At 39.9% G+C, this 14,845-nt stretch overlaps 1 protein-coding gene across 3 annotated transcripts in view; it reads right to left on the bottom strand.

The window, feature by feature from the left end:
- Positions 1 to 11,114: 11,114 nt before the first annotated feature.
- The window catches only part of RET (ret proto-oncogene), a 130,385-nt gene continuing 126,654 nt past the window's right edge, over positions 11,115 to 14,845 (bottom strand). For all 3 annotated transcript variants that reach the window (XM_032116787.1, XM_032116788.1, XM_032116786.1), the window contains 2 exons: positions 13,944 to 14,091; positions 11,115 to 12,030 (listed from right to left, as the gene is read on the bottom strand). In XM_032116787.1, the coding sequence (XP_031972678.1) occupies positions 11,873 to 12,030; positions 13,944 to 14,091 (306 nt within the window). In that variant the 3' untranslated portion in view covers positions 11,115 to 11,872. The remainder of the gene's footprint in view (positions 12,031 to 13,943; positions 14,092 to 14,845) is intronic.

The following is a 14,845-nucleotide window of genomic DNA, read 5'->3' as shown; positions in this document are numbered from 1 at the left end:
CTTCAGCTGAGAGCAGCAGGTAATATTCTGCAGTGGTGGCTGAGCGTTTTTCCTGGCCACATGGCCTTATTTTTCCTGGCAGGAACAATGGGTTGTATGCCCAGGGTTCCACTGCTCACTCGCAGCTGCAGCAGGGTTATCACATCAGAGTAAGCAGTAACAACACATATGGAAAGTAATCCATGTAGGCAGTGCTGGAATTCTGTATTGGTTCATTTCTGACTATTCCAAAGCATCTTTACTATATAGCTTCTGTCTAATGGCACCAAGAAGTGCTGTAGGCATTTCTCTAAAATGAGAGGAAAATTTTGTCACAAATACATTGATGGCAAAGCAGCTCTGAAACAAAGTCCAAGCAACCATATTCTGTGCCTAGAACGGAAAACAAATAGGAGGGTTTTGACTGGAAGACTCAGTGTTATGCAAAACACACTAAGAAATACACATTCCTTTTTTTGTCCTCCAGTGCTGAAGAACAGTAACCTATGAAAACCATCAAGTAATATATTTAAAATCAATTTTATTAAATTACTTTTTAAACTGTAGACTTGAGTACCTAGGATGCAGGAAAAGAAAAAAGAAGGTTCTGTATATGAGACTTAAGCCTGACAATCTTTCATGAACACTGCTTGTCTGATGAGATAACAATATAAATTATCAAGGTCTTTTGGTTGGTTATCTGGTTGGGTTTATTTCTGTGCTTGAAAGTCTCATGCACCAAAGCTCAAGTTATTCAAAAAAATATCTACAGTAAATGCAGTCTCTATAGAGGGAAGTACTTGGGCTTCCTTAATCTGAGGTTCTTCGTGTTTTATACAAAATATTCAGTATATCAATAATTAATATGCATTACTGCATAATCAGGTGTACCCACTGAGCCAGTCCGCCAATAAAACCACCACCACCTTCCACACAAAATCAAAACAAAGCTGTAGAAAGGCACAGTACAGGGATGCTCATCCATGCTGAGAGCTTAGCAAACAGTTAGTACAATGCCAGCGTTCATTTCTTCGTTCAATAGACAGGACCAGGGACTAAGGAACTTCTCTTGCTCATTGTCTGTACTGTGCTGGGCCATTTTTTGCAATATTTATCTACTCCAGTTTAGGGCTTGGGGTGTTTTGCTAGTGTTAGCTAAGGCTTGTCTGTCACTGCCCAAAAAAGATCTCCCTCCCTCTGAATGAAAACTCCAGCCAGTTCATAAAACCAGTTATTTGTTTCTAGTTTCTGGTACCATTCATTGTTGCATATACATCATTAAAATGTTTTTAAGTGCAAAATTTTTCATATATTTAAATTCCTCCCATAAAATGGCATGGAAATAATAATAAAATCACCTAACTACTTTGATTTTATTAGCAGTACTTTACCAATGACTGAAAAACTCTCACAGGATTGAAACAGTGTAAGACATGGCAAAAGGAAGGTGGGACCTAGACTATTCCCTTGTCAAGACAGAACCCTCCTGGGTACCATAGAATATCAACAGACAAGCAGAGAAAAATACCATACCTCAGTTAAGCAGTTGAAAATACTTTGTTTAGATTTTCATGGAAATTGTCATGTGTTCCTGTGGTGCATAAAAGCAGTGGCTGATTTTGGAAAAGTGTTAAAGTATGCTATTGAGACTTCACTATTATCATTGTAAGACCAATGGGTAAAGATGAACTGATTTGCAAGGTCAGGATCAAATGTCACTGCATTCCTAGCAGTCTCACAAGCTTCCCTTTAATTGCTGACTTGTAACAATTGTTTTATCTTTGTTAGGAGAAAGTTTTGCTAATGAGCATCTTACAATAACTCACATCTGTTGGTAAAATGAAACTCCGAATCAAATTAATTCAAAGCAAGATTTTACATTAGAAATGCAATCACAGGAGAGCTGAACAGCAAGATACTTTGAAAATCACTTGAATTTGTACCCACTCCTTCTCAAGAGCAAGGAAAATGTGTTCCTGCTTCTCCTTTCCCATCCCTATTTTTAGAACTAGAATGAGAAAGACCTGATCTGGCAGCCTGTACCCCATTTAAATGATGAAATATCAGGTTCAGATGTATTTGCTAGATGGAATTGAATAGTTATAAATGACATTTCCATTCCAATTTCATTCCCTTTTTAATTTAAATTTAAAGAATGTCAGTTACCAGTTCTGGCACTGTGCTAGACAAGCAAGGATTTGTACTATTTTAAAAAACAAATCATATCTATGACAGGATAAGCAGAGAGATAGAAAGTTTTTTAAACTGACTTTTTCTGCAACTCAAGCATCTTAGAAGCTGTGTGCAAGCTGTGATTAAGTTCCTAATGTACACTCACAACATGAAGATGTTCATTACAAGCGCAGACAAATGCAAATAGTAAAATTTGGCCACATGTAGGAGGTGAAAGAAAAAATAGCTTAACTTGTGAATGCTTAAATGCTGCTGATAATTTTGTGTATGTTTTCTGCTCCCCCTGAGCTATGCTTAAATCTTTTATGACAAGGTCTTTACAGTAGATTTGATGCCTTTTATAGCAATAAAGGCAGTATGTACTATTCATATCACTGCATTTCAAGGTTTACTACCCTTGAATTGTGTTCTGCTATGTATTGCCTAGTAAATATAATTATCATTTGAAATGGTAACAATTAGAAGCAATCTCTAGTTCTATTATTTCCCCCAAAATAATGCATTTCAAAGCATGCATTTCATGTTTTCTAACATTGAGTAAACCTTAATGGAAACTCAGTAAGCAAACAGAATTGATTTCATAAACATCATTTCTCTGTTGTCTCTGATGGTAACTTGTTGTAGCCTAATTTGATTGCTTACATTATCTTTGTGCATGCAAAAATGGGGAAGAATATTTTGCAGTATAACTTAAAATATTCTTGGTAGTATTTTTTACAAAAACTCACATAATCTGTTTTTCCTCAGTATTTAAAAAATTGTCACAATTCATTTTAACAAATGATCCTGGAAGAACAACACTGTGTGAGACCTCCAACAGCAATGTTTTAAAATAAAAATCCATATAGTCAGCATAAAGTTTATGCTTTTCTGTTTGCTGTCTGGACCAGGCCACTGTTCAGAAAGCCTCTGCACAGGAAAAACAGTGAAGTAAGCATTTAAATGATTTCCTGACTCGATGCTAAAATCTCCCTCAATTATTTATACCCTGTACCAGAAATAATAATTCTTGTCTTCTGCTGTCAAATCAATCACTGACACTCTTGACCACACAGAAACTATCTTGGAGAACAGTTAACTCTGCTTGTTTCTCGCTGGCTGGTTCTTGAAGCTCTGTACACGTTTACAAATATATACTATGGATCTGGTACTGATCTCCTGGATCTTTTCCCACATTTCACTCTTTACAATGCTTTTCCAAGCTTTTTAATCATCTGAAGATGAACCCTTTACCAGATTTCTCAAGGCATGAGATCAGCCCTCCCTCTCAGCCTCCTCATCTCTCCCATCAGCCACCCCTTACTTGGGATTCCACTCTTTTTTGACATGTGCTTTCCCAACAGATGAGAATTTATTCTGAATCTCTTCTTTTTTGTGAAATATTCTTGATTAAAGGGATACTATTCTTGTTATTGGCAACAGTTTGGCAAACAAGTAGGATGAGTGTATCCTATTGGTTTATTGATTTGCACTGGGCTATAGCTTACACCACATTACAGTCTCTGGAAGAGTAAGTGGAGCTGTTGGGGTTTTTTTCCCCAAAATAACTTTAAAATATACCTAAATATAGGCAAGCAAGATTCTTTGCAAACCAAATGCTTAAAATACATATTCATTTGATTTAGTTTTATTAAAAAATTAAAAATACTTCCATCCTTAAGCACAGTAAATTCAGACAGGAAATTGCATTGGCAGGAAGCTATGAAAATGGCACGTTGCAAATGAAAATCAGTGTTCTCATCAAACTCTTTTGATCATGATCATGTCAAGAAGGAAAGCCCTGAACAGCTGAAAAATTATATAAGGGCTTTAACAATTATTTATGTGATCTGCTGAGTGCAGAAAAATCAGACTAGGAACTGCAATGATCGATTGATATCAAGATCGAGGCCGAGTTCTACAGGATTTCAAATCTATGGTAAGTACAACTGCAATGCTCTTGAATTGTTCTCACTATTTAGATTACTCTGTAATCCATATGAAACAGCTTTCAGATGAGATAAAGTTGCATTTTTATGAATTGTACCTTTTTAACCCAAATAAAGAGCTAATTATTTCTGATGAGCTTAAGGGAAGGTGTACTTGTCTATCCTCAGGCAGGCGAAATGTTTTTACTTAACTTCAGAACATTATCAGCAAAATGAACTTTGATAACAGCTCAAAGAAAGGTTTTAGCAAGAAATTTTTTAAGATACATGTAACCCTTTAAAACACCAGGTAAAACTAAAAAACAGGCCATAAGAAGAGAGGAACTATTACTTTTCTCAGAATGCATTAGGAGTATTTATCTCCTGGAAGACAGGTTGCTGTCCCAAAGTTTAGAAATGAGAAACAAATACAAAACACAGCTTACATGAACAACTCAGCTTTACTGAAGAACTTGATAAATACAAAAAAATATTTCATTCACTGTCTCTTCTAGGTATAAATTAGAAATTTATTTGTGCTTACCTGTCCTCTAGTGTCTAGTACCTAATTCTAAAGACTGCTTCCCAACAGGCAAGTTCCAATGTTGTACCAGGCGGGGATGGGCACACCAAGGCTATTGCTACTTTGTCCACATTTTGATAACAGTCTTTGTACTTTTGCTAGTTGACTCTTGGGATATTGGGTTTTAAACCAGCAAATGTTTATGAGTAATGTATTTATGAGTGATCCCACTAACTTCAGAGGGACTACTTAAATTTTATGTAGTTAGATACAGAGGACCTGAACAGCTTAGGTTTTCTTATTAGGATTCTAAATACTTGTGCACATCTTTAGGAAATTATTTGGTTCTTTTTCAGGAAGTTTGCTCGGGCTGAAACAGTCAAACCATTCATCGCCCTATGGACCATCTGCACTCTGGTCATGGGGAACATTGCTGGGTGCCACTTAAGGGCTGGTGCTCTTGAGTATTATCTCCAGTATTTTTTATAAATTTACCACTGTAACTACATGCTTTTAGGTAAGCTGAGTTTTGATACAAAGTATTTCAAAATTATAAGCAATTTTTTTGAACTTTCAAAAGTTAGACTAGAAATACTCTTTTTAGATGTATTTTGAAGCTTGTGTTATACATATAAGCTTGCTTTTACTGTATGTTTTTGAGAATTGTTGAGATCTGGTTGAGTGTAGCATAGAGATTCATGCATATTTTGCATGATAAGCCCCCCATGATTTAAATATTATGTACCTCATATCCATGGGACAATATTTTTAAGAATTTCTACTATATAAAACAGGCTAATGTCTGCAAATTAAAATTTGCAAGCTTGAAGCAGATTTTCTGAGTATCCCACCTCTGGAAGTTTGTGGAAACCAATATTGCAGTAATTTCCTTGTGCTGCTCTAAGGACTGTACTGACATGTAAGATTCATGCTGTCCCCCATCTGCCACAACTCAAAGCACAGATCAGGTAAAGCATGTTATTTCTGCAGATATTTAGAAAAGGGTGGCAGAAATTTTTAGACAGTTATTCCCTCCAACCTGTATATTTAGGTGAGTCATTTGTTCCCTTCAAATTCACTTTCCTCAGGGCAGCCAAATGCATAAGTATTTCTGGCACCGATGGAAATAATCATCTGCTGTATCACTTTTTTCCCATGTGGGAAGTACATTTACTCCCCAAAGAGGAACTGAAACAAAATTGTCACCATTTTGAAGAGTGGCAACACAGAACAAACAGGAAACACTTCAAGGGAAATATTTACAAAAATAGCATACACAGAAGACATAAGAAGCTTTCATATTGTGAATGAATACTTAAAAGCAATAATCTATTTCTTGCCAACATTAATGAGCAGGAAGGGAGTCAAAATTAATTGCATTAGGAAACACTTAAAATTTTTTCATTTAACTGCACTTAATGCAGGTAATTGTGTACGGAAACTGTAATTATGAGCCACGTATGTATTTTACATGCTGGATCTATGTCCAGTAGGATAGGTGGCAATAGCTATTAGTGAAATTTTTCACACAAATTAATGGTTGAAACAACACGGACTTATGCTGAAAGTCTGAAGTGCACACTACTCCCTGCATCCACTGGTTATTTCAGTATTGCTTACTGGCCCACTCACCTACTGTACAGCAATGCTGTCACAGGGCTTGTCGAGTTAGAAACTGGGTATTTCATGTCTCTCAGCTGCATACCGTTGATGAAGATACTGGATAAAACTACATTCTTCATTTAAGGAAGAAAAGATCCCAACAAAACCAAAAATCTTGATGCCTTGGTTGCTCATGGCAAGTGGGCAATTCCTATTTACAGACATAAATTACAGGAAAACGACTGGACAATGCAAAAAGTTATCACAAGTGTCATTTTTCTCTCCTTTTTTGTAGATCTCTCAATGGAAAAAACAGCCCATATAAAGGGTTTAATTTTCAGTGGCCTTTGTTTTACAAGTATGCACTCTGACGGTCGTGTCATGCCAGTGAAGATCACCATGGTATCACAGCAGAGCCCCTCCTGCATACAGAGATGTGTGTTTGCTGTGCATAAGCATTACTCAACATGGCAAGTGTCTGTGCAAAGGAAAAGCTGCTGTGCTTACTGCTTGTCTAAAACCAGGACAGGATCAAGTATGCAATCCAACAAGGAAGGTCTTTAAATTCCAACACATCACTTCATATCCCACTTTTTGCAAAATGAAAATCTGTGTTCAGGTTTTGGCAGTCTGACTCAAGACCATATTTCTGAAATCACAGACTTTAATGGAAACACAAAGTTGATACACAAAACAACATCTGAAAACAGATCTGAAACATCTAAATTGGACTGTAAGTGACAGGAGCAAGCTTTGGTAGAATTGGATTATTTAGAATAACCATCACAACGCTAACAACGAGTCACTCGGGATTTACATCCCAACATTTGTAGCAAACAAAAGGTTACCCTTAACCATGGTAGATTACAAATAAAGACAAAAGTAGTGCTGATCATTTACTCTTCCACATAGAACATGACTCACAGTCTGATTGTTCTCCCAAATACCAAGTCACTGTTGTAAGGACAACATTTTTATGCCTTAACAAATTCCAATGACATTTTCCTTGTGTAGTTTCAACAGCAGAGTTTTAGACCAATTTTGCTGTGCAAGTGTTATTTATTTGTGACTTTCACGGTAATAGGTTTATTTGGAATTACGTTATGGCAGTGTCCTGTGCATGGCAGTCTCTCCAATTTGGAGCTGAGAGGAGGTCTCCAACCCACTTAACAAGACTGCAAACAAAATCTCTGTACTTGAATATCTGCAAAAGGTGTGCTGAGGCAGAGGACCTCCTGTGGCAGAGCTGCAGGAGGTGGTGAGAAGGCTACATAACTTCAGGAAGGCTGGGAAGGAGTTGGATGGCTGGTTCCAAGGGCAGCCTGCAGTATGCCACACCCAAAGAGGCAAAAACTCCCCCACCATGCACACACAGAAGGGAGGAGGGGGGTCAGTAAGGCAGAACAGTGGACACTTGAAATGACAAGGACCTGCTGGAGGAAGAGACTTCCCTGAAGCCTGAGGTGCCCCTGCAGAACCACTTCTGCACTCTGCAAGCTGGAGAGGGAGGGCCCATCACATCAGGAGAGAGGCCGGAGCTGAGTAAGGCAGCCCCATCTGCTCCCTGTGTAACAACCAGCACAACTAAGCAAAGGTGACAGGTGAGAGTAGCAGGGGACTCTCCTCTGAGAGGCACAGAGAGCCACTTGTCAGCCTGATTACCAGAGAGCTGTACCAGGGATGTCACCCAAAGCATCATACCAAGCTTCATACTGTCCCCTGACCATTGTCTGCTGCTGCTGTTTCATGTGTGCACCAGGGATACAGCCAGGAGTGGTCTGAGGAGGACCAAGGAGATTACAGATCCCTGGGAGTGGTGGTGAGGGACTCAGGTGCCGGCAGCTTTTTCATCAGTCCTCCCTGTCAAAGGGAAGGGCTTTGAAAGGGCCAGGTGAATCTGGCAAATCAGCAAATGGTTAGGGGTCTAGTGCCACAACCAAGGGTCTGGCTACTCCTGGGGACTCACACTGAAAACATGGGCTGACAGAGTCTGATGGAGGCCCATCTGCCTGAGAACGGGCAGAGCATCTCTGGTCACAGGCTTGCCCAGCTGGTGAAGAAGGCATTAAATTGAAGTTGCTGGGAGAGGGAATCCTCAATCCATTCCACTCCTACTAGTTTGATGCCAGCACCAGCAAGAGATTTCAAGAGCCTGGAGAGGAATTGCAAATCAGCAAGAGAGAATCTGAAGTGCTGCACAAAGGAATTCCAGCCATTCCTGCCAGTAAGTCTGCTCCATCAGGGGCCCAACTTACATGCCTTTATGCAAATGCACGTAGCACGGGGGATAAACAAGAGCAGTGCAAGGCTGTGATCTTACCAGCATCAGGTATGTTGCAGGATGCTCCTGTGACTGGAGCGTTGGAGTGGGAGGATACAGGCTCTTTAGGAAGGACAGGCAGGGAACATGAGAAAGGGGTGTTGCCCTCCATGTCCACGACCACCTGGAGTGTTTGGAGCTGTGCTTGGGGATGGATGAGAAGCTTATGGGTCACGATTAAAGGGAGGGCAAGGACAGGTGACATTATAGTGGGGGTCTAAGGCCACCCAACCAGGAAGACCAAGCAGATGAGACCCTCTACAGACAGATAGGAGCTGCCTCACATTCACAAGCCCTGGTCCTCATGGGGGACTTCAACTTCCTCAATACCCATTGAGGGGACAACACTGCAGGGCAGGAGGTTCTTGGAATGCGTGGGTAACTTGCTTCTCCAAGTGACAGAGGAGTAAATGAGGAGAGTGGCTATGCTGGACCATTTTCTTTCCAACAAGGAGAGGCTGGTGGGGAATGTGAATCTCAAGGGCAGCCTTGGCTGCAGTGACCAGGAAATGGTGGATTCAGGATCCTCAGGCCAGTGAGGAGGCACACAGGAAGCTCACTAACCTGGACATCAGGAGGGCACACCTTAGCCTCTTCAGGGATCTTCGGGATAGAGTACCATGGGATAAAGCCCTGGAGGGAAGAGTGACCCAAGAAAGCTGGTTAATATTCAAGCATCACCTCTTGCAAGGTCAGGAGTGACGCAACAAAGAGGAAAGTCTGGTAAAAACATCAGGAGACCTGCATGGATGAACAAGGAGCTCCTGGACAAACTCAAACAGAAAAAGGAAGCCTATGCTTCCGCCACAGAGAAAGGGTGAAAGCAAGGACAGATAGCCTGAGAGGAATACAGAGATATTGTCCAAGCAGCCAGGGATTAGGTTAGGAAAGCTAAAGCCCTGATAAGAATTCCATCTGGACAGCGACATCAAGGGCAACAAAGCAAGCTTCTACAGGTACATTGGTGAAAATGTGAGCCCTCTCCAGAGAGGAATGGGAGACTTGGTTACCTGGGACATAGAGAAGGCTGAGGTACTCAATGACATTTTTGCCTTGGTCTTCACCAGCAAGTTCTTCAGCCACTGAGGCCCGAGTTTGCACAAGCCCCTTTGCTGAGGTGGCAAAGGCAGAGATTGTGAGAATAAAGAACCACCCACCACAGGGGAAGATCAGGTGTGGAACCACCTAAGGAACCTGAGGGTGAACAAGTCCATGGAACCTGATGACAAAATGTGGAAAAGAAGGTGACTGGTGACAGCCAACATGGCATCACTAAGGGCAAACCCTACAAATATCCTTCTATGACAGGGTTACAGCACTGGTGGATAAGAGAAGAGTGATTGATGCCATCTACCTGGACTTGTACAGAGCAATCGACACTGTCTTACGTGACATCCTTGTCTTGAAACTGGAGAGGCATGGATTTGATGGATGGGCCATGTGGTGGATGAGGAATTGGCTGGATGGTCACACTCAGAGTTGCTGTCAACAGTTCAGTGTCCAAGTGGAGACCAGGGGCGAGTGCTGTTCCTCAGAGGTCAGTATTGGGACTGGCACTGTTTGACGTCTTTGTTGGCGACATCAACAGCAGGATTGAGGGCACCCTCAGCAAGTTTTTCAATGGCACCGAGCCGTGTGGTGCAGCTGACACACCAGAGAGAGGGGATGCCATCCACAGGGACTTTGACAGGCTTGAGAGGTGGGCCCCTGCAAACCTCGTGAAGTCCAACAAGGCTAAGATAAGGTCCTGCACCTGGGTCAGGGCAATCTCAAGCACAAACACAGGCTGGGTGGAGAATGGACTGAGAGCAGCCCTGGGGAAAAGGACTTGGGGATGTTGATTGATGAGATGCTCAACATGATCAGGCAGTATGTTTTTACAGCCCAACAAGCCAACTGTATCCCAGGCTACCTCAAAACCAGCGTGGGCAGCAGGTCAAGGAGGGAGATGGGATGTTTCTCCCATCTACTCTATTTTTGTGAGACCCCACCCAATGTGCTGCATCAGCTCTGGGGTCCCCAGCATAAGGAGTTCATGGACCTGTTGGACTGAGTCCAGATGAGCGTCACAAAGACCACCAGAGGGCAGAGCATCTCTCCTATGAAGACAGGCTGAGAGAGTTTGGGCTGTTCAGCCTGGAGAAGAGAAGGCTCTGGGGAGACCTCAGAGCAGCCTTTCAGTACCTAAAGGGAGCCTACAGGAAAGCTGGACAGGAAGCTTTTTACAAGGACATGTAGTGTTAGGATAAGGGGAATGGCTTTAAACTGAAATAAGGCAGGTTTAGGTTAGATATTAAGAAGAAATTTTTTACTGTGAGGATGGTGAGGTACTGGAACAGGCTGCCCAGAGAAGTTGTGGATGCAACATCCCTGGAAGTCTTCAAGTCCAGGTTGGATGGGAATTTGAGCAACCTGGTTTAGTGCAAGGTGTCCCCATGGTAGAGGAGCAGGCAGGGGGCAGGAAGTTGGAACTAGATGACGTCCGAGTTCCCTTCCAACACAAAGCATTCTGCAATGTTACTATTCTATTCTATGAAATCAGTCTAAAAAGCCTGTATAACCTATTTTTAACTCATAAAAGAAACCCTGATTGTACAAGATTGTATGTTTTAACATTACTAATATGTGGGTGATGGAAAGTAAATGTGTCAGATGAACATTCTTGATTGCCATCAGTCTATACAGCTTATCTTGTATCAAATTTATCTCCATTGTGCTAAAGGTAAGAGAAGACTAATAAAACAAATTCTCTTCTCATTAAGACAAGACAATACATTTTACAAGACTTCAAATGTTGAATCTCAAGTGCTCTATTGAGTTACTAAATGTTTGCTTCCAAACCAAGATATTGGCTTTGTTAGTGCCAACATCATCCTAACACTTGTGATTTGATAGCAAGCTCAGTAATCTGGGAACCTGTTTCCCTCCTCCCTTCTATATATTTGTGCTTCCTGCTTAGATCAAGTGGTTGTATGCTAACAGCCACTATAAAAGTAGCAGTTCAAGTACATTTTACCATCCCAGAAAGCTGTAACACAGGATGGTTAGTCTAAAAAACACCAAGGATGAAGTGCAAGGCCATTTGCACTAAGAAGTTGCCAAATGGAACCATATGCAAAATGGCAAGAAGTACCAGAACTACAACTCTTATCCAGCTTGATATGTTTTCTGAAAGGGGAGAGTACCAATTATAGTCTTCAGCATAAATAACACACTTTAAAAACTACCAATAAAGGGATTTGCCAATTTAAAAGTTAGTTGTTGATTGTACAAAGAACGAGCCATATACTTCTCACTCTTTGCCTCCTTGTTCTCCTCAGGAGTCCATTACCTTTCACAAAGAAAATTTTAGCTATCAAACTTGTCCATAAATTTTGCCGCTGAGTGTGAAACCATCCAGTTAGCATATACACTATCATTTGCATATCTTGAAAACACAGAGTTAGTGCCATCGAATCTTGTGAGTGGAACGGGGCTCTCCTCAGGCCAGTTCGGGTATGACATGCCTAAAAATGAAAACAGATAATTTTTTCTGCACTGAAGAACCATAACTTCATGTGCAGACAGTAAGGCCCTTGGCAAAACTCCCTTCAATACTTTAAGCCAGTCCACTGGATTTCGTCCCAAATCAATTCATATAAATGATGTTTTGAAATCCCTGAAGCACAAATTCTGATGCAGACAAAAACCCTGGAAAAATTAAAGTGCTTACTCGATAAAAAATTGTGTGCGTGCATGCACATGTGCATAATAAAAAGCGAAGAATTGTTCTTCTCATAAGCCTCCAACTTTCCATAATTTTATATTTTAACAATCATGTAGCAATATATTGCTTTGCAAGAGGAAGTTCTTGCTGTACAGGAAATGCTCCAAGAATTAATAAACATATTTGGGACAGGATCCAAAGTCCATTTCAATGATAGAGTATTTCCATTTACTTAAATGGGCGCTTTTCCTTTGGCTTCAGTAAGGTTCTGGGGACACTTTCACACCCTCACCAGGGATCCCCTCCTTAATTTCAGAAAATCCCAGGAGCACAACTGAGTAAAGTCCAACAAAGTGCTGAGCACTCCTGTCTTGGTTCAGCATTTAAAGTTGCATTTCAGGCCTGTAATTATTTGCATTGATTCCAGTAACTCTTTCTGTGTTTAGGCATAAGTGATCACCAAAATGGATGCAGAGTGCTTAGCACTATGTTGATTCAGCTGTGCAAGCACAGAACCATAGCAGGGTTGAGAGTTTCAAAAACAAGAAATCTGATTCTGTTGCTTATTAAGCATTCAGCATCTGCCATCAACCTTGTGGCAACTTTTTACTTTTACTTCATTCTTTTAACAATCTGACCACTACGTGCCCCAAAATCAACATGAGCTGAGAAAACCTAATAAAGAAAATAATAGCTAAGGTATAGATCAAAAATAGACCCAAAGCCATGTATTAATGGCAACTTTAAAAAGAAAAGATCCAACTTTTCAAAAGTCATACTGCTTGAAGAATGAAAAAAGTATCTGTGATGTTAGTATCTAAAACCATGTAGAATATTTAATCAGAAGACAAAATATAGGAGTTTTGGCAAGAACCATTTTTACTGTCCATCTCACCATCACAATATGAAAGCATATGTTCTTTTAAAAACACTTGCTACATCATTCAGTCGAAGTTTAGTACTAACATGTTCATAACAAATCAAAGGACGTGAAAACAGCTGAGTGTATTTTCAAAATGTCCACTGTTAATTAAGTTTTCAAAGGATTTTACATGTCAGTTTAGTCTGTATATAATATTTATATACAGTATTTCTACCTTCTGTATATAATAATCTGTTTTCATCCTATGATACATTAAATACATTTCAGCTTATAGATCCAAAATGTACTAATAGCAGCTGAAATTTAGACATCCTTCTTAATAAATGAAAAATGTTGCAGATGAGTCCTATCGTTGAGTTATGACAAAAAACAGTATTTAAAAAAAAAAAAGTCTATTGCTTAAATTAGAGGTGCAGAATCTAACATATTTTAAATGTTGTAGCCTCCCCCAACAGTATAGTTGAATTAGATACTCATTAGCATTTTATATTTCCCCTGAGAATACTTCCCTGATCTTTTTTTTTTGCTTTTACTGTATGATATCTAGTCATTTTACTTATTTTCACATCCTTTTAAAAATGTTTATTTTAGACACAGCTGCAAAATGACTAAAGGATGATCCTGATGCAAACTTTGACATTTACCAAAAGAAAAAACAAACAAACAAACAAACAAAAAAAACCCCAAAAGAAGCTTCCAAGCAAATTTTGATTGGCTTCATTCAGACAAGAAACACTGTAATGGAGTTACAGAGTCTGAGAACAGTGCAGAAGAAAAATCAACTTTTTTTGTGTGTTGCTAGAATCTAGTAAATGCATGTGAAATTCTACCATAGAGTTTGTTTTCAATCCATGTGGAAGGGAGGGTTCGAGGGAGGGGAGCATTATTACAGTCCACGAGAGGTGTCTCCTCTTCTGAGAGCCCATCATCGTACAGTAAGGAATCGGAAGGTGTGGAAGCTGCAAGGTCTAAGTAGTCCTGGGAAATGAATGCACAAAAAGCTGTGTTAATGCACGTGGCAGTGTTGCTGTTTGAGTATAAAGGATAAACGTGCACCTGCTTTCTTTACAACAAGGAACTGCAGACCCACTGCATTTATCTTTCTCTGGAACCTCTGGCCCCTGAGGAGGCTCTGCTTTCCAGCAGCCACAGCAGCTCTGGAAGCATCTGATTTGCCTGAACACTGTCCCTGCTAGAGACATATGAATACTTCCCCTACTTAATTCTGCACATTAGCTAAACACCCAAGAAACTGAAGAGCTGTCCTGACTGATTTGTTTGACCTTCAGCTTCTGGTATGCCTGATCCATGTGTATGCCTGAAATATATCTATGGAAATACATATGCATGCTTAAAGGACAAGGTATTCACACCTCATAATCATTTTACAAAAGCTATTACATAATGATGCATAAAATAACTATGTAAATATTGCCAAAGAAAGCTTCTGTTGCTGTTCTAAAACTAAGTATTTAGGTCACCGATAAGAATTCATTGGTTTATTTTATGTTGCTGAATTGCTTTGATGGAAAAAAAATGAATGTGAAGCATTTTCAACTAATTTAAAATGCAGTTTTTGCTTTCAAAATGGTTTTACTTTGGAAATTCACTGAAGCATTTTAGCTTTTTATTTTTAAAAGATAAAATTACCCAATTTTATAAATGGAAAAACCTTTGGAATTTTTCATTCAGAAAGGAGAGAAGAAAAATTACTAACTTGTCAAGCTCTATT

Source organism: Corvus moneduloides, chromosome 8 (assembly GCF_009650955.1).
Source record: "Corvus moneduloides isolate bCorMon1 chromosome 8, bCorMon1.pri, whole genome shotgun sequence".
Taxonomy (NCBI): domain Eukaryota; kingdom Metazoa; phylum Chordata; class Aves; order Passeriformes; family Corvidae; genus Corvus; species Corvus moneduloides.
This window is presented reverse-complemented; position numbering and strand designations above follow the sequence as displayed.